We start from the raw sequence: 26700 nt of genomic DNA, 5'->3' as shown, positions 1-26700 counted from the left end.
TTCCTTTGGAGAACGCCGGAAAATATTTTTCTATTCGGGCCGACTAAAGCCCGTTTTCCACTAGGCGAATTTATTCGCGCGACGCGACGCGATATTTGAAATCCAGTGATGTTATTGGTTTGCGAGAAATTCGCCGCGAAAAAGTGGAATCGCTTCCTACTTTATTTTTTATCTGTTCGCGCAAATAAATTCGCCTAATGGAAAAACAGGCTTAAATAATCAGTACTTATTTTCAGTTTATCGTAAGGAGCAGTCTTATTAAGTTATGCAGTCAGATTCGACAACGTTCGTATTTATGTTTTCTGCAACATTTTCCAGCTCTTCCGGATAAAAAAATCACTTTTCGTCATCAACCTCGTACCCAGGGCTATGGTATTCATCGTCCCCACAGATGATCGTCCCACTCCATTATTCAAAATTAAACATTAACAAAACAAAACAAGCGCATCGCTCGAGTATAAAAAATATAGATTCCGGACCGTGGTCAGATATCGTAAAATTCCGCCCGCTGCTAAAGCCAAATCAGATTACAGAAAAGGCAAGGATTCCGCCCGCAAATCAGATTACAGAAAAGGCAAGGATTCCGCCCGCTGCTGTAAAATATAATCGAATTTATGCAAAAGACAATCATTTACACGCATATTGTCGACTTTTTAATAAACTTTCATTAGTTTATAATAAATTTAAACCTTCCCTTAGAACTTATTTCAGGGATCATATGTTTATTGAAAATAACTTGAATACCTTTTATACGTTATAAATCAGTATCAATGAAGCGACCTACGATTATTAAACGATAATCACCGATAACCTACGTATACCACATAATTATAGTTAGCGAGATTTTCAAAATGTCGGCGAGTTGTTTCGTTAAAGTAACTGATGACAAATAAGAAATCAGTTTTTATGAAAATACTGGCGTTAAGAAAAGCTTCGCTTAAACGAAAACCCATACCTAATTTTAGTGTGCAGTGATAACCAATTTGTGCAGTGATGAAAGTAGAATGTGCAGTAATAAAATGAGAAATGTGCAGTGATTAATGGCGATTCCCCAACAGACCTCACTCTGCCAAGGTGGATTCATAAGTAATTGTCCCCCAAAATGCTGGAAATGAAGTCATAGGGACTCAAAAATACAGAAAATTTTCTGCATGAGGTCCTGCAGACCCCATACAATTTCCCCATCTTCAAATCACCAATTTCCATTTAGGACCATTTTTATCATGTCCCCTCTCTCCACTACGCTATTGTGATGATATGTGCAGTGATAAAAAATTCTTAAAATTAGCTATGCGAAAACCCCCAACTTTTTACCGTTGTTTAATTTTGTTTTAACGTTAGTTATTTCGCATAAAACATCGATAGCAAAATTACGTAATTTTGCTAAAATAGTTATATTAAATCACGAGATTTTTATATCACCCATATTTATCACGACTACAGCGAATAATTGTTCATTTTGAAATGGAGCCCATTCACGAATAATGTTTGCACAGTCACATTATTTCTTACCAAATCTGAAAGTCGGCAAATTGATTGATAAACAACCGAGGCTTTCCATTCTTTTCGAATAAGCAGTGAAGAAACAGTTTTTTCTCTCGATATTTTCTTTCGCAAAGGACGCCAAACTCATTCACATGACGGTCAATGAATTCAGTTTGAATGCTTTCGTGCAAATGAAGACTGCGGTCATAAATCACAAGCATGTGCCGTTCACCAAATACCACGGCATCACAATTTGTTTGTAATTTAACAATGAATCTTTTACCATCTCGTGGTGGAGGAGGACTAGAGTTTGGACCAACTTCTGCAAGATCTTTCGCATGAACATTAACAAACCCGTCAAAACCAAATCTCTTCATAGAAGTGATCAAGAAGCTAGATTTCTCTCTTAAAACTGGGCACAATTTTTTGTGTTTTGACCAGTGACATTTTTGGCAATCCGCATTGCAATAACCTGCAGTGAAACACTTCCCGCAGAGTTTCAAACTTTCGCATTTTCCGAAGCACCCAGAACACCATAATGGAGACAATTTTGGTTTGTTGGAAATAATTCTTTCTTCGTTATTATATTCCACATTCTCATCATATTTTGCAGATTTGTAAGCGTCGTGCGTTTTAGATACGTCTGTATCGCTTCCATCAAGACGGCTGTCTAAGTCATTAATAGTGTCAACAATACCAGGGCCAAGGTTATTATACACTTTGTTCAATTTAACTACAGAACAAGGAAATTCTTTTCCACTTAGCCTCTTTCCAACACGAACTCCACCACGTTTGTTACGGAAGATCTCATTCATAGACAGGTGGCACCAAGAATTAGTTTGCGACCAAATACCCCAAGATTCGTTATCAAAGAACTTGTTCTCTCTCATATCAACGTCCGAGTTTCTTACAAATACACCACCGCTGTCGTTTTCAAAAACTTGATTTCTTACGAGAGTGACGCACTTGGAAGCATCCAGGACTGCAATACCTTCGTAAGCATTGCGATAAATTTGACAGTTAAATGCTCCACACTTTGCCGCGTTAGGTCCTATTAGCAATCCATGTAGACTGTTGTGATACATACGACTATTTCTCACTATCAACATACCATTTTCACGCACTTCTAATCCAGCTTTCCCATTATTTGAAAATGTGCAGTTATCAACTACCATATTGCCTGGTCCCACGCAAAGCAACCCACAAGCGTTACAGTTAGTGAACTTACACAGCTCTGCATGAAATGCACCCCTACTTCCGACAGCAGGTGATAAATCACTTTTGGACGAAAAATGGCAATTGACTATTTTCGTCCAAGAACCAGAAAAAGTGAAGAGTTGACTTTTTCTAAAAGCAAAAATTAACGAAAGATTAGTTAGCATACATTTTCCTAAAATGTTCCACGAAGCATTCTTCTCTAGTTTCACGGTAACAGAAGGATTTGCACCAACAATGATACAGTTTTTCACAACATGTACGACTATCCCTGGAGATGTAATTAAATACTCTTTCGATGCAAGGATTATAATTTGCTGAGAGCGGCAAGTATCGGACAATGCGTCCAACAACTGTGATACAGTATTACAAATGTAAATACGTTGCTTTAAGTCAGAGAAAACGTTTCTGAATGGCTGATATTCTGAAAATAAACATCTACCATTTTTTAGGTAAAAATTATAATAGGCGATAGCAGCTGCTATTTCAGCGCTGACTTTCTCAGTAAGAGCTAACGCCTTTCTAGCATAACCCTTCCAGCAATCAGGAAATCGAGCAATGTATTCATTAGCATCCTTCAAGGCATTATCAAGCTTGTTGAGCTTAATGTAAGCCGAAGCACGGTTAGTAAGCATTAATGGGTTAAAGTAATTTGTTCCTCTGCTGATGTCAATGGCAGAAGAATAAGCATCGACTGCTCGTTGAAATTGACCGTCTTTAAAACTCTCATTTCCCTGCAACCTAAGCTTTTCAACGTTATCCTTCAACTGAATAGATCCTGAAACCTTATTTACCATATCAGGCTTTTCATCAAGAGGTTCAGGGGAAATCATGTAGGGTGCGCAACTTTTTCTTATCGATATTTGAACCCACTTTTGTAAAGGAATATCAAGAGGGAATAAAGAACTATCCGATAAACCCGTCTGCAACATGTCATACTCGGAAGAAGGAATCCAATCTAGTATTCGATAAGAAAAATTAAGAAAACGTTTTGCTTCTTCCTGTCTCATGTTAGCACTCAGGTGGATAGCACATTCATAAAAAATTTTGCTTGTTTCGAGAACAAAGAGGAATTTTAAACATTTGAGATCAAGATTTTGAAGCAATTTTTCTGTATGCTGTTGAAGATGAAAGCCGTGAAAACAAAGTTTAGACCACAAGTAATAATGACAAGGGTTGTTAGAAAAATTAGTTTTCAGGCGTTCTTCAGGAGCAGCATTGCTTGAAAGATTTTTTGGAGATGAGCATTTTAAGAAGGCATAAGAGAGCAATTGAACAGCATCAACAAAACTCCCAACTTTCATCTCGCTAGGATCAAGATTTTCTCTGACTAATTCCTGCACTAAGCGATGGACAGTGATAGAGCGCGTATTGACGTATGTGAAAAGTGAGAAATCAGTCAACAGTTTAACAACTTGACGACAACCGAGAGGCGAGTTCATACAATCATGAAATTCTTTGTCTTCAATCGGGCGCTCACCGATGTTCACCAACTCTGGCTCGATCTCATTTGCATTAAAAAATGCGAAGGCATTCATAAGTCGGATCGCATGAGCCCCATTAGAGCTTTCTCTGATGTGCTTGATATTTAACAACCAGGTCGTGTGAATAGCCAGGCGTTCCGATGATTCATAGAATGATGCTGGCTTGGCTTTTTGTATTTCTAACAACTTTAAGCGTTCTGTCTTGTACTGCTCGTGGTACTCGAACAAACTGCAACTGAGCGCTTTGATACAAGCACCTGCTTGTTCTAGAGCTAATGGTAGTCTTCCAAGCTCCTCAACGAGACTTTCAGCGATACTGTTTGCGTTTTGGTCATTAGTCAACCCAGTCCTAAGAAATAAGAACTGCTTTGATTCATCGACATTCGGACATTTCAGAGTAAAACAGCGATCTTCGTGTAGACTTGAAACTTCTTCAACCAGCACACTTTTGTTTCTCCTGGTCATCAAAACAACAGCTGCTGAGGCACTATGTCTACACACGATGGAAAGGAATTTTAGTACATTGCGGGAGATATTCAGTTGATCCAGGCAATCCAAGACGATTAAACATGGTTTATTTGTCTTGCTAATCCTTATAAGTGTATTTGTCAACGTCAACTCGAAATTCCCAAGTGAAGCACCAAGTTTCAAAGCAGTGTTATTCACCGACTGCTCAAAGAACATTTCATCTTCTGCTGAGAACCAATACACACCACCTTGGTAATAATTCTTCATTTGGTGAGCATACTCAGTTACAAGACTTGTTTTTCCAATGCCTCCCATACCACAGACTGCAGCTACACAAGCTTTTTTTGCCAGCTCAGTATCGTGTTGCTTTAGAATACGTTGAAGATCTTCAAGCTCTTCAGTTCGACCAGAGAAATACTTGTTTCTATTGGGAGCATCAAAAACGTAAGGAATCTCTTCATCTTGTTTGCTGGAAAATTGCGAGAGTTCTTTGCTAAACTTGTTGTCAAGTAGGCTAAGCATTTTTGAGTTTTCTGATTCCAACTTCTCGCATCTTTCAATTCTCCTGGTCAGCTCTCGTAACTCTTCATTCATGCTAGAATATATTTTCCCAAGATTGTCGGACAACTCATCAATCTAAAAAAGTACGCCACCACTGTCACTGTCACGTTTGCAAAGTTTTTATGCAATACTTTGTGGATCTTCAGAATTACGATTACATGCACCGATTGATAAAACTTGTATAGCCTATCTTAAGGAACAAGGAAATAACTAGCCAATGCTTCGATAGAAAGAGAAAAAAATAATATTCTTGTATGTTTGCATGATGACATCAATAAGTAAATTAGCTTGTAGGTACACCACGTAAGTATTTAATACTGCAAAGCTTTCGGTCCGCTAACCCGGGCCTTCTTCAGTGTAATACGGCAATAAGCTGAATACACATCTACACGTCACTTAAATATCACGTTCGTCGTGATTTGTTAGCTTGCGCCATTAATTAAACGGTTTCACTGACGAAACAATTATGATAATTAATGCGCGCGCTCTAGACAAGTATCTAGCTAGCGAACACAGAAACACAGAGGAGAGATGGACAGAGAGTCGACAAGCGGCTCCACGCGTCCCGATTAGCGTTTACACCCAATTCCCTTCTGGTAAGCTCCGAGCACATTTTTAATAAGGAAAAACGGAATTTTTGCCAGAAAAAATGCAATTTAAAAAAATTTAACCGCTTTGCCTGAAATGTTTCAAACGTTTTTTGTAGTGTAAGGTAAGAGCTAAAATATATTTTCTTTAGAAAGCCCAGGGATAATATGCTGGGTGAAAATTTGATTAAAAAGTTTGAAAAATGACTGAAAAAGTGTGCAATCGAACAGCATCTCTGCTTGGGAAGTAAACATACATAATTATCAATGTTTTCATTGAATGTTTGTATCATCAAATGGTACTAATTGTTAAAAAACTGATATCCTCTGCGAGGTAAAATTATATAACGCCTAAAACTCTTTTTTGTTTTGTAATGTTTTGTAATGTATTTTGTCGATATTCTAAAATTCAAACGCGAATTTAGCAGTTTTCTTTGAAATTCGTCCTATATTGTTATCCCACAAATATGCAAACACTCTGCTGCTAGTTGACAAACAGTAAAAAAGCAGCTCTGACAACGATTCACTTTGGCAAACACAATTTGACAATTCGGGTAAAAATATGGCAGCCGACAAGGGTAATCAGAACTCACTTACAAAACAAGGATTTTTATATTGCTTTTAAAAACAGCACGATCATTTAAAGCCAAAAAAACAAACAACTCGCCGTTCATCTCCAAAATTTTAGTCCAAAATGAAGATAATCCGACCCAGTTCAAAAAAAATCAATTTTTCACCTATCGAACAGCGTTTTTTCTATACTTTTGTATTGAAATTTGGCCGAAAGAGCTTACCAGAAGAGAATCGGGTGGTTGCGTGACGCGTGGAAATGACGTGAGAATGACGTGATATTAGGCAAAACTCGGGAACACTCGTTTCAACATTAAATCGGAAGAGTCGACTCTCTGTCCATCTCTCCTCTGTGACAGAAAAGAGCACGCCACGTACTATTGAGTGGCTTTCCCTCTTGGGCGATAGTTTGATGTTTATATATTTAAATAGATTCTCTCATTTTACGAGAGACGGTATACTTTACATTCGCTAAAATGGTTGCATCAATTTCCATTTAATGCAATGATCATAAGTCCATGTGGAGCTACAACCCGGATAAGCGGACCGAAAGCTTTGCAGTATTAAATACTGACGTGGTGTACCTACAAGCTAATTTACCTGGAAAAAAATGTTGAGAAATTTGGGGGGATATGCAGCTTACAATCTTCTATTCAAAATGAATTGCGGTAGTGCATGTTATGTTATGTGATGAACGCATGTAGGCTAGGAATAAAAAAACGCATACAATCTCAGTTTTATTTTAATTCAAAATTCACAAACCTGCGTATCACTTTCAAACTTCCATGTTTTAACAGAACCACGAAGTTCACAAACTTCATTTGTAACCAATTTTAAAAGTTCAGAATCAACAGACTGTCCAAAACACAACGCCAAGCCTGAAATTTTTTCACAATCACTGTCAATGATGTAATCATCATCCTTCTCAGTAGAACGAGGAGAAATTGAGGGAGAAACTAGTGAATGCCTGACATTTGTTTGTAATTTTACTTTCGTTTTCACATTTTGTTTGTAATATTATCTCACTGCATTAAACGTTATACAAGTTTTATGTTTCTTTGATATTTGTAAAGTTTAACATGGATATTTGTTTCGTAAGGTAAGCTATGTCTACCATCTTAATTTTCTTAGCAGTCGTAATAGTTTCCTATAGGCATGCTTATATCAGAAGCAGCTGAAACAGCTGAAACAATTTCGGAAGCAACTGAAACAATTTCTCACCATCCAAAACAAATGTTTTGTTGGTGAATCTCGATTCAAAGCCTAAAGCTGGTCTATAAATACAGTATTATTCTCTTTCGCTATTTTGATTAGTAAATTAAACACGCTTCATCTTAGGTATTTGGAATGTTACTATACAACGTGAATACCGCCAACCATGTTTTAAATACAATATTATTAACAAACCTTTGTGCTGCCAGTTTTTTAGATCATCGCACAAGCTTTTTTCATCAGCGACTGACATATTCATCTTTTTTAACAAACTCTCCATGTCGTGAATTGCAGCATTGAACATGGCTTTGGTCCAATCAGAGAAGTTACAATGAGCCCACTTGTTTCGTATATCAGACCTTATCTTCTTTGCATCAGCTGCTGCACCAGACAGGGTGAATGGTTTTGCTTCACACATCACAGCCAGAATTGCAGACATATCCATTGTATCATCAAAACCAGTAAACATTGCCATAAATGGTTTCACAAACAACTTTGCCAAAGACAAAGCGTCGTTAACTTTATAGTCGTAGCGACTGGGCGATTTGTGAACATGATTGTTGTTGATGTTCTTGTATTGTAACGCAAGTTTTGAAGGTGGTAGGTTTTTCTTCTCTCTAGGATAAACTTGCTTGTCAATTTCATCAGGTGGCTGACACAACTGATTATACCACTTCTGCAATTCAGTTGCAAGAACGTTTCTTAAGGCAGGTGCAAGAACCTTGGATAGACAAATACCCACAACTACCCATCTTCTCTCTCCATCGGATACATTAGAAATTGAAGTTGCCATCAGTGTTCTAAAAGTTAAGCATAAGCCGTTAAGAAATCATTCTGTCTTAACTCCCTATGCAAAACCTCAAAACTAGGGATGAACTGCTAGACAACCAGATGTCTGCCCCCAACATAACAGGATTTTGACTTTTTTCCTGTCAAAATCTAAAGTTCCAGGTTAAACATAACCCCGAATCAAACGGTAATTTCAATGCTAATATTACGTACGACATGCTCAAAGTAGCACAAAATACGAATATGTCAAAACTAGTACGCTTTGTTTAGCAGGGTAGATTTTCAGTGTATTTTAAAAAATATTTGTTCTATAGTTGGATGTATGGTTAGATGCGTTGGGATTGTAGATCGGTTCACAAATGTCGCTACAAGATCTTACGAGCCATTAAGTAAATACTATAGTAACCTAAAACTCTTGTAATCTGTAGAAGACCCTAATCTAATCTAATCTAATCTAATCTAATCTAATCTAATCTAATCTAATCTAGTGTGATTGACGGGAAGATCATGGAAACAAGTGGGGTTTGGAAGGGGGTTAGCATCAACTAATCTTTCATTTCTTGGAGCCTTTTCCTCGTGCTCTGATAAACTACGTGATTGTACTGAATTATGTAATAGACCTGTATATAACAATAGAAAGTAAAGATAATCAGAAAAGTAAACATCATGAATGACAAATCTTGGATTACCTCAGAGATAAGAGCCTCAATCCAGGCAACCGATTTAATAATCGTCTTCGAAGTTAATTTTTTAAGTAAAGTAAAGACCTATGATGATGCAACCTCCTGCAAGTCACTAGTGGTTCTACAAAAAACCTCTTTGAGTGTTTAATTGAACTTAATATAGAAATTAATCCTACAGAGCTTGCCACCAGAATTAACGATTACTTTTTGTCTATTAATAATAGCCTCCCATATCTGGTGCCTTTCTCTATAGGACCGAACGACGATTTGGGCTAAAAAAACGCCTTGAAATATTGGATACCCACCTAAGGAAGTCATAAACAACTATCTAAACATAAACGCAACAAGGGATCGGGTCCAGATAATTTGCCTACGCAGGTTCTTAAGGATTTTCCAATGGAGCTTTCATCACAAATCTCCCTAGTTTTTTATGCTTCGTGAGTGGGTAAGACATTATCGGACCGAAGAAAGCAAAGAGTGAAAATTGCATGAAGTTCCACCTCCTGTTACAAACAGGTTAATGTTGGCGTCGAAGGCCACATTTTATCTCTGATTACGATTAACGATCTGCCAAAGGATTGGAAAAGTCGGTGGAAATATTTAGATGATTTCATGTAGATCATCGAGATGCCTCTAAATGCTACGTTTACTATTAAAAAGAGCGAAGACAGATATATATTTGCATAACACCATATCTATCTATATTTCGTGCATGACACCAATCCTGGAGCATGCTAACAAAATTTGGCATTTTAGCGCCTCTGAATATTCTTTCAATTGCCACCCACAGGCCTCCATAACCCTCCATAGGGCTGCATAGCCATCCATAGGCATCTATAGCACTCTATAGGCCTCCATAACACTCCATAGGCCTCCAAAGGCATCTATAGCACTCTATACTACCATAGACCTCCATAGCACTCCCTAGGCCTCCATAGCTTTTCATGAATATCACCCCTTCTGATATGCACTAGAATCTAAAGTTCGCTCTAAGACAGTAGGCTGTTGATTGTCCCATTTTTTGGTGAAACATGTTACTCTCTATTCCTTTTTTGTTTAGCGGGCTCATTCTACTTTCATATCTTGTCTTACTATTTTGCCGAAAAGAAAATACAAAGTCACCAGCAAGATGGACATAGACGTGGCCATATTAAACAATTTAAAAAATGAGAGGCAAATGTTTGACATGACAAAATATGAAAAAAACTAAATCTTCTCATGTCCACAGAAGATTTCTGACTGTCGAGATATACTGTGTTTGACTTCAGAATAAATAGAAATTACTGTAGTTATTCTTGTCAGAGCATGTATTATTGTCAGAGTTTGGAGTTTGGTATAAGAAATTACCCACGCATGAAAATTTATCAAAACTGAGGTGTGAGGTCTATTTCAGAATTAGTATAAATTTCGAGGTGATTACAAATAATAATTAACACAATTTCATAAAAATTTTAAGTTACTTCAAATTTCTTATTTGAAAATATAATACCAAAGGTATAGTGAGACAGTGAATTTTGACCTATCAGTCAGTGCTGGAAAAGCAATGGTCATATCGAGATTTATATTACGGAAAGTTAAGGAGCCCTAATGAGGCCTGTGGGTGGCAATTGAGACCTACGAAGTGTTATGAAGGCCTTTGGAGTGTTATAGTGTGTCATGAAGGCCTATGGAGGGTTATGGAGGTCTATGGAGGCCCTTGGAAACCTATGGAGGCCCTTGGAAACCTATGGAGGCCTATGGAGACCTATAGACACCTATGGAGGCCTGTGATGAGCTATGGAGGGTTATGGAGGCCCGTGGAGAGCTATGGAGGAGGCCTATCGAGGCCTGGAGGCCTGTGAAGGCCTATGGAGTGCTATGAAGGGCTATGGTTGGATATGTTAGGCTATAGAGCTAGTAAAATTAGGAATCATGATACACTTCAAAAGGGGTCACTTAAAGCAACTACCCCATTTCTGATTGATTGAATTAGATTATTACGTGGCTCATTGGGGTTTTTTCGAAAGTTAATCTGAGGTTCAATCTGCGGCTACCTTCACAATGGTAATCATTGCCCTATACATACGTCTAAAGTTGGTGTCTAGCGGTGATAAAAACAATCGTTTTTAACATTTTAAACAGCTATCAGTTCTAAAGTAACAGACAACATATGTAAACATCAGTTTTCTGGATAAACCATGATTAATATACTCTAATTCTTTTATCGCGTCAGAGGATAAAGTTTAGACAGTCTTATACGCAATACCAACGCTGAAGTTTGAAATAAATAAGACGACAATGCTAATAACTTAAAAAGGAAATGTCGATCGCAGTACAATATGACGGCAAGTAATCGATCGGATAGTCAGTCACTGTTTGGCTCTAAGACTAAAGACTGGCGCAAAGACCGATATATATCGACATGGACGGCCATCGTATACATAGAGGTGATATTTTACATTTTTGCGTCCGCTGTCCATAAGGACTGCGGAACGCTTAGTCATCACGCAGAGGCTAGACGGGGTTTATGGCAAATTATAAATGCAAAATATCTGAGCATGCGCGAAACGGATGGGGGAACCGCAGGCGCCCTAAAAACGTCATATGCTCACGTGATGACCGCAATTTCCGGTACGATCTGATCTGCTAATTTTGTCGACAAGTTCTGAGCAAACTGCCAAAGACAAGTTCGCAAAATTCGATTTGATTTGGCCGTTTTTTGCTGGTAAACGTCGCCCTACTTCATCTCATTCAAGGTACGCTAACCAGTTTCACCTTAGGCTTAGCTGTATTTATCTATAAATGTGTTGACCTTGAGGGCCGAGGCTTGTCTCAAAGTCGACGAGGTGACATGCAGTTTGTTAAGCACGCTTTTTGTTTTGTCTTTTAGTGCGATTCTCGTCGAGTCATCGCAGCAACAAACTCACTGGGGCCTTGTGTCTGCACTGACTCGTTTGTCAGGCAATTGCGTGTTGTATCGCAATCGAAAAATCTATAAACTAAACGGGGCCTTGTGTCTGCACTGACTCGTTTGTCAGGCAATTGCGTGTTGTATCGCAATCGAAAAAGCCATAAACTGGGACCTTGTGTCCGCAAAAAAATTGCTAAAAACTTGCTAAAAACTTGCTAAAAACTTGCTAAAAACTTGCTACAAAATTGCCAAAAAGTATACAAAAATATTCATCTGAAACTGGATAACAAATCAAACAAAAGACAGTCTGCACAAAACTACTGACAGTCACGTGACATCATACTAGACATGGGAGTGTCAATTGAACAATATCGAGCAAGAGTTGGTTCTCATGCAAACTTTGTGAGACAAAGAGAAGTGTCCAGACGTCTGACAGGTACTTTCTGGAACACAATGTTGATGATGTTTTATTTAAATGTATTTTACTTCCCAACATTAAAGCAAATAAATGAACAATACAGTAGATCAAATGAACCAGTAATTTGGTTTATCAAAATGGTCTGTTATCACCAAGTGTATGTGCCTGGTTTACTAAGATTGTCAAATGATGTGGAAACAAACCCAGGACCTACAGTATATGACATTGTTGATGCAACAAAAACTGTGTGTGCTGATTTTAGCCAAGGTTGTGAAGTCAGATTTGGACAAAATGCAGGAAAGCAATGTGTTGCTATGTCCTTGACTGCAATAATCTTCAGCCAAATACAAGATGTTACAACCTGGGATACAGAATTATTAAACACAATTTTAATTAATGGCAATGACCTTTATACATGTATATCCAATTCAGTGAATAAAGACTTGTTGCTATTGACTGATGTGCCTGAAATGGTTTCTGTTAATGACATAATCTATAATTTACAATACAGTGAGTCATATGCTGGTGATGTATTCATGGCATGCAATAGTCGACCATATTTCACACTTCTAAGTGCATTAAATAACATATTCCTATTTTCTGAGCTAACATACAGTTTTGCCCTGCTTACTATTGGTTGCAATACTGTGGCAATATTGAAAGTTGCAGATGGGTCTTTTAGAATCTTTGATTCTCATGCTAGAAATTTGTTTGGTGTTCCTAATGAATTTGGAAAATGTATTTTAATCACAATTAACAATATTCAAGATCTAGTTGTATATTTTCAGACTCTTTCACCTGGAGGTGTTACACCATTTGAGGTCAAAGGTGTTCAGTTTACTTCAATGTGCTCACTTCATAGTGAACATGTAAGAAGGGGAAACCCCGGGTTAAACAACCCTGCAACAAATGATGAAATGTCAAAAAAACAAAAGTATGCTAAACATAAACAAGTAGGTGAAAGTAGTGAGGCAAGAGAAAAAAGGTTATCAAGCCAAAGGGCATATAATAAACGTAAAAGAGAAAATGAAACAAATGAACAGAGAGAGAAAAGATTAGCGGCAAAAAAAATGTACAGGGAATATAAACAGAAGAATGAAACTGTAGAAGAAAGAGAGAACAGGCTTGGAGCAAGAAGACAGTATCAAAAATGTAAAAAGAACAATGAAACTGTTGAACAAAGAGAGACTAGGCTTGCAGCACAGAGAGAACAACGAAGGAAACAGAAGCAGAAAAATAGGCGAAATAATAAAAAATGTCATCATGTTGACATTAGTGATTTGATAACACAATTCCACAAAACTGTGTCAGAAGGGCCATTATATATTTGTACATGTTGTGATCAATCATGGTACAAGCACAGTGTTCAACGTGCAAATAACCTGCGACTGAACAATATCAACATGTCTAATCATTTACAAGGAAAGTTAAGTGTTAATGGTGAAGAATGGATTTGTAGATCATGTAATGACTATCTACGTAGAAATAAAGTACCTCCATGCGCAGTGTCAAATGGGATGAAATTTCCTGCCATACCTGAGTTTTTTGATCTAAATGAATTAGAATGTAGACTTGTGGCTCCAAGGTTGGCATTTCAAAAAATTATGCAAGCACCAAGAGGTAAACAATTCAAGATTAATGGTAATGTGGTGAATGTGCCAGCTGATGTGACAAATACTGTCAATATGTTGCCTAGGTTACCTCATGACACAGGTACAATTAAAATTAATTTGAAAAGGCGTTTACAATACAAAAGTTCAGCATTATCTTTAAATGTGAGACCGCAAAAAGTTTTACAGGCAGCTGCGTGGCTTGCAAACAACAGCACCCTGTATAAGGAACAAGGCATAACTTTAGATTCTAATTGGGCAAAGCACTATGCAGATAGTCTACAAAATACTTGTCCAAGTGATGGCAGCCACAATACACAAGATAGTGACACTAATAAAACAAACAATGATAATTGGACTGAGGGAGAAGCAGAAATACCTGCTGGAGTAACTGATAGTATGCTTACTGCCACAGATTTTCTTAGTGACCATGAAAGGGAAGGTATTTATAGTATTGCACCTGGGGAAGGCAACAGACCAATGAGCATATTTAGAGACCAATATTGTGAAGAACTGGCATATCCTGGTATTTTCCTAGGCCAAAAACGACCAAGCGATAAAGACAGATTAGTCAGTGCATATTACAGTGAAATATGTAAATCTGAATTAAGACGGTCAGACCGCAGGGCTGCTATGTGTGTAGAAAATATATTCTTTAAAACCAAAAAGCTCCAAATGAAAATTCTGTTAGGAAAATCCCAAATTGCATTGAGAAAATGTAAATCTGGCAATCAAGCCATAACAGCAGGTCAATTGAAGCAAAGAGGAAGCCTAGAGAACCTTATCCACCATGATGAAGGTTACAAATTTTTGAGAGGATTACGAGGTTCACCACCCTATTTTGAAAAAGCAAAAAAAGATTTATTTGCAATGATTCGCCAACTGGGTCCCGCAACATTGTTTTGTAGCTTCTCGTCTGCTGAAACTAAGTGGAACCATTTATTAAGAATACTTGGCAAACTGGTTGACCACAAAAACTACAGTGATGATGAACTTGACAATTTAGAGTGGAATGATAAATGCAGGTTAATTCAAAGTGACCCTGTAACATGTGCTAGACACTTTGACTTCCAATTTAATACATTCTTAAGACAATTTCTGATTAGCAGCACTGCACCTTTAGGAAAAATCAAAGATTGGTTTTATAGAGTTGAATATCAACAACGGGGGTCACCTCATATACATATGTTGATATGGCTTGAAAATGCACCAGTGTTTGGAGTCAGTGAGGATAAGGATGTAGCTGCATTTATCGACCAAATTATCACATGCCGGAAACCTGATTATGACCCAGGACTGCTTGATTTAGTTAATCGACAGATGCATAGACACTCCCATACATGTAAGAAGAATAACAAAAATGTTTGTAGATTTAATTATCCTCAGCCACCTATGAGGTCAACTTCAATATTACACCCACTTGAAGACACATTTTCTGAAAATCACAAAAAATCTCTTAAGCAACAATGGAAGGATATTACGACAAAACTCAATGATTTGAAAGATGGACAAGATGTGACATTTGAGGAGTTTCTCCAAGAATTGAGTATCACAGAAGAAAATTACCTTTTGGCTTTACGTTCATCGCTGAATTGTCCCACAATATTTTTAAAAAGAGAACCAAATGAACTAAGGGTTAATAATTACAACCCAGCATGCCTTAAAGCATGGAGAGCCAATATGGACATCCAGTTTGTCCTTGATGTATATGCTTGTGCCATGTATATTGTGTCCTACATTTCTAAAGCACAGAAAGGTATGAGTGAGTTATTGCGCAAAGCATGTGAAGAAGCAAGAGAAGGCAATGCTGTATACAAGCAACAAGTACGAGACATTGGTAAAAATTCCTTAACAGTGTGAGATCAGTGCTCAAGAAGCAGTTTATGTCACTTACAATTACCAATGAGAAAAGCTTCTCGTAGTGTGATATTTAATTCCCACTTCACTCCAGAAGAAAGAGTTCACCTGTTGAAACCATTGAGTGAAATTGAGCATATGGAGGATGACTCAGAAGAAATTCATGCAGGGGGTCTTTTAAAACGATATGTTGAACGACCACACAGTTGAAAATGTTACTCTAGCTGACTGGGCAGCTTGGTATGATTCTTGTGGCTCAAAACCATATAAACAAAAAAATCATCTAAACTTGATATTGATTGTCTACCAGAAGAAACATTAGATGATGAGAATAATGATGATGAGTTATGTGATGATATTAACATAGAAGTATTGAAAGGCAGCAATAACCTAAGAAAAGACAAACAGCTCGAATCATCAGAAGTGCATGGTTTAACAAAGAAGCTCACCCCAGAGAAACATTATCGTGAATTAATTATGCTTTTCACCCACTGGCGAAATGAAGATACAGATTTAATGAGAAACTACTCTTCCTATGAAGATCATTATTTAGCCAGAGTTGATGAAATAGCTGAACAAATGAGTCAATATGCGGTCTGCGGGGATGATTTAAATGACATTCAAAGCAGGTTAAATGAAAATGATGATGATGATGAGTTTTGTAACATTGCACCAGTTACGCAGCATAATGAACTGCAAGATCAAAATGAAGGTGATGTTGATTTACACCCTGATCTAAATGAACAATATGATTTATCAGGTGATCTTGGTATTCCATCAACCTCAGTAACTAGTGAGCCACTTGTGTTGAATGAAATGCAGGATGATGAATACAGAACAATGGTACAATCATTGAATAAAGAGCAAAAAGAATTCTTTTATCATGCTTTAAATCTCATTAAAACATCAGATAAGCCATTTTATTGTTTCTTAAGTGGTGGAGGAGGAGTTGGAAAATCTCATCTAACAAGATCAGTTTATCAAGCTGCTCTCAAATTCTATAACACACGTGCTGGGCAAGATTTCCATCAAGTTAAAATACTTTTATTAGCTCCAACTGGTAAAGCTGCATACCTTATTAATGGCAACACAATACATAGCACCCTGGCAATACCAGCTAGCCAATCACTTAAACATTATAAACCATTGGATTCAAGCCGATTGAATACATTACGGACTCAATTAGGTGGAGTCAAACTAATATTACTTGATGAAATTTCAATGGTTGGAAATAACATGTTTACAGTGCAGATAAACAATCGCTTAAAAGACATCAAAGGTAGCAAGGAAGATTTCGGAGGCGTTTCCATAATTGCAATTGGCGACTTGTTTCAATTACCACCTGTATTTGACGGTTACATTTTTAATGATATCCAAAATTCAGAATATAGCATACTGTCACCTAATCTGTGGAATAAACACTTTAAAATGTTTGAATTAACTGAGATTATGAGACAAAGAGAAAGCAAAGCATTTGCAGAAATTTTAAACCGATTAAGGGAAGGGAATCATACAGAAGATGATATTGCAAAGATAAAAGAAAGATGTGTAACTGAGGCTGACTGTCCACCAGATGCTCCTCGACTGTATATCAGAAATGACAATGTTGATGAGTACAACCAAGAAGTTTATGACAGAGCTACTGGCAACAAATATAGCATAAAGGCACAAGATAGTGTTATTGGAGCAAACACTGCGGAATTAAGAGACAAAATTTTGAATCAAGTAATGAAAATGACTTTGCGAAACACTAAACAGCTTGCCAGAAACTTACAACTCGCTGAAGGTTTAAGAACAGAGATGGTCTTGAATGTAAGAACTGATGATGGTCTCACAAATGGAGCTGGTAATATTATTAAATTAATACAGTTGCATCAAGCTAACAGACCATCTGGTATAGTATGGGCTGAGTTTGATCATGAAGATGTTGGCAAAAAAACCAGACAGGAAAACAGACACCTTTATGTGCAAGGTATTGAACGTTCATGGACACCAATCAAACCTGTTACAGCTCAATTTGCTGTTGGTAGAAATAAGGCTGCTCAAGTTGTGAGGAAACAGTTTCCATTAAGATTAGCTGCTGCAAAAACTATACATAAAAGCCAAGGAAGTACTATGTCTGAAATTGTTGTTAATCTCGACACAAAGAGAGCATTCTCGCATATCCATTATGTTGCACTGAGTAGAGTAACCTCATTAGATGGTTTATATGTCACTGACCTGTGTGAGAATAAAATAGCAGTCGATGCCAAAGTTGTTGCTGAGATGACAAAATTACGAACAGATAAATCTTTGAAACTCTGTTACACCCCATTTTATAACCTTGACCAATCTGCCTTGAAGATCTGTCATTTAAACGCGCGTTCTCTGCATAAACACATTAATGATGTCCGTAAAGACTTTAATTACTGTAATGTTGATATAGCAGTATTTACAGAAACGCGATTTAGTCCATTTGATGAGGATGAAATGTACACAATAGATGGCTTCGAACTATTCCGAAATGACGCCATGTTTAATCAACGCACAAACACAAGAGGCTATGGAGGTACAGCAGTGTACAGCAAAGTACCATATGTTCCAGGATATCCCTATTGTCACAACATGAATGGTATCGAGTTCACAGTGATCAAGGTTGCCAGCAGAGCTGATACTACCATCATTGCAGTTTATCGTTCACCAAAAGTTCCTATCAGAGACTTATGCTTAGCTTTGACAACCATTTTGAATGAGCATGCATCACTACAGAATATTGTGATCGGAGATTTCAATGTCAACTGGTTAGTGGACACAGAACGACAACCGCTCTACAACGTCATGGTAAGAGACAATGCTCATAGACAGTTGATATGTGATGTTACAACAGACAATCAAACGCTAATTGATCAAATATTTACAAATATTTCCGAGTCTGAAACAGAATCAGGTATTCTTGAAACATATTTTAGTGACCATAAGGCAATCTGGGTTTCCCACAAACCAAGGTATTAGACTTTAGACAATTATAATTACTGTTATGTAATACGTCTAATATATTCAAGACATATTACTTTTGCAAAAAAACAATGCAAACAACTTAAAAGTGAACTTAGTTATGAAATCATACAAACTATGCTATGCTATGAGAATATACAGTATAATATGTTAATTGTTATTTGGAATAGAGATTTTGGATCATTTTGATCATTGCAGTTCATATAAACAAACATAACAGAAATAATATACACAGCTCTTACTAAATTTATTGTAGTTTCATGAGTTACTTGTATGTATGCGATAATTAATGCAAAACTGTGATAAGTGCAGCCATACAGCCATATACTACACCTTATATTACATGGTGGTGGTTAATGGAGGGGGGTTAGTTTTCAAAAAAGCCAATAACTTTCTATGTTGTTGGTTTCATTTGTAAAACAAACATGCTCTCCCCTTCCATTAGCCACCAAAACCTTGCATGCATGACTACAATAGGACTAGGCCCAATTCTTGAAAATGATGTAAAATATTGTACACTCTGATATGCCCCGTCATTTTCAAGAGTTAACAGTAACAATGATTTTAGTAATATAATTCTATCCCAATTCTGTTATATGATCATATCAATAGTAACAAAATAATAACTGAAAAGCTCCTGCCATGTCTGGTTGTTGCATGTATTCCAAGAAATAATTAAGGTTTGTATACTGTCCTATGGTATTACTTGCATTAATTTACCAAGTACATCATTATTCATTGTTACTATGTTGTAGTTCTTCCATCTAGCATGCCTATTATTAACAATAATCTGTAATTCTGTTGTTTTTTCAGGATTAAAATCATTGGCCATTGAAATCTTGCCTGAGAGTCGAATGAAAATATGTACAACCCATGTACTGCACATCCAAAATTGACCATACTGGTATAACTAGCTTCTGTACTGGAGAGTCAACATCAATTATTATACTGACATACAATTCAATAATGGGTCCCATGGAGAGAAGTTTGTTAAAGACATGCTACAGGGATTATTCTATCCATTGGTGAGACTAAAGTACATTATATGCTTGACAATATCATTATACTGTACTTATACTGGATTAGTCATCAACTGCTATGCACTATGGGTGTGGTGGACCAATACACAAAATCATTACAACTGGTACCTACTGTAGTCTGCAGTATATTGCTGGTTCATGCACCCTGGCCCAACTCCTTCACGCTAGGAACTCATGGTATGTGGGCACTGGTGTGCATGCAACTGAACCTCCAACAACAATGATTGTACCAGCTTTAGCAATCAGCACAGGAAAAGCCTGGATTGTCACACAACAATGACATTGGACATTTTATTGAATATATATAAGCACTTGGAAGCTTGACTTGGAATATGGGATTTTATTTCTGAATGGATTTCAAAATAATGAAGATAACCATGCCATTGGCTTATTCTACTTGATTATTTTCATTTATCTGATGATGGTCTTCTACTGGAAACATCACCTGTTTATAACATCACTCCTCTTTCACCTTTGGTTGGAACACTCTCCATGCACCACGATGTTTTGGACAAGTCAATGAAGTCATGTTCAAGCAACAGTGTGGAAGCTATAGTACTTTGAAATGTGTAATCCATCTTCGATCGATATCTTCAAATGGAAAACATTGACTCTCAAAGCAGATGGACGAAGAGTATAAATTCAAGACATATTACCACACACCAGACTGACACTCATGAGACTAATTATTTATTACCTCTAATATAGTACTCATGTAATATTTTAGCTTAAGTAATTCACAATGCATAGATCCCATAGCATTCATTTTCTTAAACAATGCATTCATTGCATCATTATGTGCATCCATAGATCATAAAACATTTTGCTACTGTCAAACAGAAACACATCAACAAAAAATATTATTTTCATCTTTATTTAATGTTTAATATCAACCATTCATTACCTTTATGTAACAATAACTATTAACAAATTGCAAAGTATAAGTTATTAGCTAACTAAAACTTATTGAATAACTAGTAATTTTAATATTTGTGACTACAAATTCCATGTGATGAATCAAGTTGTGCCTATACTGTATACAGTAATATTGTCATACCAAGTCAATATAGAAACGAAAACACAACTTACAGTACCTATTATTACTTTCCATGGTGCAACTCTTTTTCATGAACAAAAAACGTGTTTACATAATATTAACAAAACCGTCCCTACGCCAGGCAAATCTAAGACCCTAGGCTACCCTCATTGACAATACCACCTTTTCTTCTACAGAAACAGTGAATTTCACTCTATCAATTAACAACAGGGTTTCGGTTATCATATCTTCAGACAACTTTTTAACACTTTCTTTTACGTTGTAATCATCTTTCTCAGAGACTGACTTAAACATCTCATCTATGACTGCTTCAGAACAGAAAAATCTACCCTTGATTTCTCCTTCCTCTGCTATAATAACATTTGCTGTAACAACTGACACCAAACTTCCGCTAAGCATACTTAATTTACAACATTTACACTTTATGAACTTATCACTGCAATGAACCAACTTACTTTTACAATTTACGCATAAAAACGCTTTATTAACTTCTACGCCCACAATGTTGCCAACAAATAAACTGGTTTCTTTCTCATTCGGCACAAGCTCCATTGCTGCCTTCACGATCTCCTCCTCTATACTCATCTTTTCATCGGGCAATTCTACTATGGTAGAACCAGTGTTAGTATTCAGACATTTGCTTCTATACAAGGCAACTTTGACATCTTTGAACTTGTGCACTTTTTCCACGATAACATGGGCAATAAGATCTTCCCACACCGTCAATTCAATTGACCCAGACGCATCTGCCACTACCAGATCGCATTTTCTTAGCTTCTTTCCATACGCATTCGAGAAAATAGTTGTCACTTCTGACTTGTGCAGAACAACAGCTTTCAGTGAAACCACTTCTCCTTCTTTTCCTTCCTCCAAAATACTCGCAACGTCAAGAAACTTCGAATTATGGTCCTTCCACGGGAAGGAAACATTCTTGGCATCTTCGACTTTCGAATACTTTTCCAACTTGTACTCCGTTCCCTCTGCAAACTTTCGTTTTTGTGGACTGACTTGTACTAACCGCACTGGCGACTTGTCATCTTCCTTGCGTTTGAGGTTGTTTCTTTTCTCGGGAGAAAAGCACACCACGCGTCGGCTTTCGTCCCTCTCTTGCACGACAAAATGGAAGTACCTTCCAGCAGTTTTAGCTGGCATTGCCAGATCGGAAACCCGATGGACGAAGCCTTCTACATCCACTTTTTAGCTGCCATGTTGATAAAGCACGTGCAATTTGCAAAAAAAAACAGCCGAAGGCCGAATCGCGAAAAATCGTCCCAGTGTCCTAACACGGCCGCGCGGCCGGAAATAGGTCATGTTCAGGGCCATATATATCATCGCGCATGTGACGAAAACGTCTCATGTGGAACCAAATATTTCCACTAGGATTTCCACTAGGCGAAAATTTTCGACCGAAGTTGGTTTCTATTGTCAAAATTCAATAGATCATAAATTAGTTCCACTTGAATGCTTCTGAGACAAAGGAAATTTTCGTTTCGATCGAAAAATTTCGCCTAGTGGAAATCTGCCTTTATATAGGTCTCTCCGTTGTGCGCCCAACGTCTGAAAGTATCCCTTTGATATTAACTCTACTTCTGCTCCTTATCCATTAGGCCGGCCTTACACGGTCCCACTTTTCGCTCAATAACAATTATAAAGAATATCCGAAAAAAAATTATAATCTATAGACACTCAACGGACTCAGCACCAGAAGGCCAAGAACCTTTAGCTCGACAAGCCTAACATTGCACGCCTCATCAAATATTGTAAACTAGAGGAACTTTCTCATTAAATATTCGATCTAGTTACGCAGGGACGTATCCAGCCCGAAATGAGTAGGGTACAACTGACTTTTAACAATAAACCAGACAAAGTAGTACAATGCGGTGCCCCTTGCTGAGGCCTGTTGCCTGATGGCTTCACTACAGTTTTAATATGCAGCTATGTTGCCCACAATGTGGTTGTGAACGTTCATATACCATGGGCTCACCATGAAAATCAAATTTTCCTATTAATAATTGTCAGTTTTTCCTGTATCGCCAATAGACGGTTCATACATACTCTACTTGTGAAAAAGAAATGAAAAAGATGGCGATATTTATGGCACAGAATTATAGCGACATTTAACCAGAATGCATTGCGAGCATCTGCCTGTATGCCTGTTGCTGTAGTTTAATAATCATTTATATTTAATAAAGGGAAAGGTCACTTTTTCTATTGGGAATTTAATAATTAAATATTACTGCATATAAAATTTGGTGTATTGATGACATGATCAGTACAAGAGTATGAGAAGCAAAAATTTTAATTTCATACAGTAAAACACATTTCAACTTTACTATAAGCCACGTCCTTAATTAGTGCGAATGCAGTAATTATTTACAATGAAAAAAATAGTTGATAAAAAATAATACCTGTAATATGAACTGCTGAAAATAACGGGCAGAATCAACCTATTATTAAATATTACCCTCATCAGATGATTTTACTCACTGCCAGGAAAACTGTCAGTGAAATGTGAACTATGTACAAACAATAGTAGACTATTAGTAACAGCATACATGATATGCATCACAGGTGGTTAATACATGTAGGAATTGATGATATGATTCCCCAAATTAAAGTCTACTATATGAGAAAACAATGATTATAGTGACTATTGTGGCTATACTAGGAGGTTTAAGTGCAGGGGTTTGTGCTTTGCCTCATAACTCCTACAATAAGGACCTGTGTACTGTATTTAAATCAGGATTTATACTTCTTGGGAATGTATAGTGTCACCATAATGATAATACAGTAGTATATAATAATTCATTTTAAATTAGAATCAGTATGATATGTATTCCTATTTAACAAAAAATTATTACAGTTTAACAGAAAACATTACCAGAATATTGGATGAAATTGTTAAAATGACATTATAAGTCTAGTACAAACAAAAATTTGTCGCATGAAATTCTTCATTTACTTGTCTATTTGTATAATCTTCAGCAATATCACTTTCATCATCATGCTTGTCGACGTTCAATGCACGATGCCGATGGACACTTCTGCAGCCGATCGCTGTAATCTGTAGGCGTACAAAACTTGATTGCCCAAAGACAAACTAATTGCATTACACATAAGCGAAATCAGAGCTTTTTTGGCCGCAAAAATGAACTTTCCAAAATAGTGGTTTGTTTACGTGCACTGGTTCAGAAGCATGTATTTCAGCACGAAAGCAACGATTCCATATCCCCGAGTGCTTCCTCTATCTCTTATTGTACATCTACGATCCTCCAGATTCCCCCCAAAATCCGAGCCCACGGTAACTGGTCTGATCAAAATCCGAGCCCACGGTAGACGTCTGATGCGTTGTAACTTATACAATTTTGCATGTGCAAGCGGTAAATACCTATCGAAGTTGGTCGGACGGACGGACGAACGAACGAACGAACAAAAACCGAGCAATTATAATGCGGTGCTAGGGCACCGCAATTACAGAAAAATCCGTAGATAATCTTTCATTGTGAATGCCTGATTCAAAACAGACTTTGCACGCGTGATTTAATAATTAAAATATCACTATGCATTCCTATAACTTCCCACTACTGAGAAACGTTTTATTTCCTTATTAATTTCTCGCCCAATTCACAACAAAATTCAACCAAAATCTAATCAACTCTTCACACAATGTTAACCATTTACTTACGAGAAAACGAATTCCTCGCGGAACAGCGGGCGCATGTACGCATTGCGGACCTATTTTTAATACATTATTACTCCGGCGTCAGCGACGGAGTTGAAAATTCGCCCCGGTTTTGTTTTGTTTTTGTTTTTTTTTTTTTATTTTTTTTTTTATTATTTTTCGTCGTCGCAAGTCTGTAATGGCGCGAAATATACTAGTGTTTCAAACATGTATGTGACCGTATTTATCTACGTCCCAGTCTTATCTCCCAAGACTTGTGGTGCACAGCTTTGGCTAATTTTCCAATGCGCGATTCGATTTCGCTCGCATGATACGGCAATTCCTCCAAGAGGAACAAATAAACCGTTCTTTTCATGCTGTTCGATTAAGTTTAGATTGAATTGGGGTAAGAATATATTTAATACATGTAGACCCGGTCCTATTTTAATAATATCGCTGCTATTTTGCCGTTTAACAAGATGATGTGGTCGTGTATGGGCGCGTTGACACGTCGCGTAGTTTGCACAGGATCGAAGATTTAATACAACTATATAAGCGCGAATTCCAAAGGCAAAGTGTAAGACGAAGCGAATGTATCATGCGGTTTATTTACATTTTTGAACAATTGAACTTCTATACTGCGATGTTCTTCTGAATTTCGCGATCGAACATTTAGGTTCGCAAGGCATCTAAATGCGAATATGTATGCGAAACAATACGCGAACTGTATTGTTTATGTTCAGAAGCTCTATATTGAAGACTGGCACGTGCGCCGGAGTTAACGCCAGAACGGCGTCTTGTTTATATTTGCTCCTGCCATCTAGTTACTTGAATTTTGTGATTTATTACTCACCTTAAATTTCCCACTATTGCTCAGATCATGAAGGCAGAATGGAAGGACTAATGAAAAGCTATTCACAATAAATTATCGAAGTGGTAATTCGTACTGGAACAGTACGCCGTGTGACAGGCGAGTGTGATTTGCTATTCGTACTGCAATCGAAATGTTTCCTTCAAATGTCGCAATAATAAAGGTTTTTATCGATTCTTGTAATCGTACCTGTATAAAGGGACAGTAAGCGATTGCAACAAACGTTATTTTCGCATTGGAAATCGATGTTTGAATCCTCGGCATACCGTAAGGCGTACGGCCGAATAAGATATGTAATTTGTAATTTGTAAAATTTTTCATATTATTGTTTGTGTTCGTGTGGGCACACGCGGGTGCGCGAGCAGGCGCGGCCACGCGCGCGGGAAGAACACGTTCTCGCGCCTCGTGGCATCACATATAAAGGTAATTGTAGATTGTTCAATTTATAGGTAGCGTCGATCAATAGAATTTCCGGAAAGGCAACAATATACACCTCATTTCTTCATCCTGATAAAAGAGACCTTTGAAGTTTTTGTCCTCGTCAGTGTACAATTCCACTCTAACACCTAATAAAGCAAATTGAAAGCCCTATAATCATTCGATATTCAAAACTGCATACCCAGTACTTAGCCTTCATTTCCCAAATTTTTGAGACATCTTCTTTAGTTACCCCTCCCACTCATCTTTGTGCTGGAAGCTGTTCGAAGGATTTCTACAGTATAAATGATATTGCAATTATGGCCTCACTTGTTGGATTTATTTAATTATGTCATCTAATCTTGGCATACTTTCATATCTTATTCACTTCGTGGTTGTGTTCCTCTGAAATCTCAGTAATTACCAGTTTTCTTCACATCGCCTGGTGATGTTAACTTAATCACTGCAGGACAACTCATTTGCGGAAAGTCCTGCAAAAAGACATTAAAAGGGTCAAAGTACAATTGCCTTGCATTAGACTAAAATTAGGTTGATAAACCAAGCCTATGCTTCTAATGCATTTAGGATTTCAGATTATGAAGAAAATTCTCGCTCAGGTCTCTTGCTCTTTTTCGAACAGGTCTATAAAATGAACGTCCAAAATATTAGCATAGCGGGACAAATCATCAGGCTAGCTACACTACTGTTAAAGTACCGGTTATGCTCTATAATATTCTGATGATCGATTGACTGTAAATAGATGTAATCTCATAGATTCCATAGATGTATGATTAGAATATTGAACGATAAACAAAATATTGTTACATAAAT

The 26700-nt window shown here is 37.2% G+C and overlaps 1 protein-coding gene across 2 annotated transcripts; it reads right to left on the bottom strand.

Moving 5' to 3' along the window:
* Nucleotides 1-1053: 1053 nt before the first annotated feature.
* On the bottom strand, nt 1054-25779 carry LOC114528978. 2 transcript variants are annotated; one of them, XM_028550688.1, is made up of 4 exons: nt 25642-25779; nt 7778-8382; nt 7133-7248; nt 1054-5288 (listed from the first exon to the last, which is right to left on the bottom strand). In XM_028550688.1, exons 2-4 carry the CDS (start codon nt 8373-8375, stop codon nt 1509-1511), a joined length of 4494 nt encoding a protein of 1497 aa, XP_028406489.1. In that variant the 5' UTR covers nt 8376-8382; nt 25642-25779; the 3' UTR covers nt 1054-1508. The 2 variants fall into 2 exon arrangements, with proteins under 2 accessions (XP_028406489.1, XP_028406488.1); XM_028550687.1 differs by having other exon boundaries at nt 25435-25778.
* Nucleotides 25780-26700: the final 921 nt, after the last annotated feature.

Source organism: Dendronephthya gigantea, unplaced genomic scaffold (assembly GCF_004324835.1).
Source record: "Dendronephthya gigantea isolate DGI-Jeju-01 unplaced genomic scaffold, DenGig_1.0 000052F, whole genome shotgun sequence".
NCBI lineage: Eukaryota > Metazoa > Cnidaria > Anthozoa > Malacalcyonacea > Nephtheidae > Dendronephthya > Dendronephthya gigantea.
This window is presented reverse-complemented; position numbering and strand designations above follow the sequence as displayed.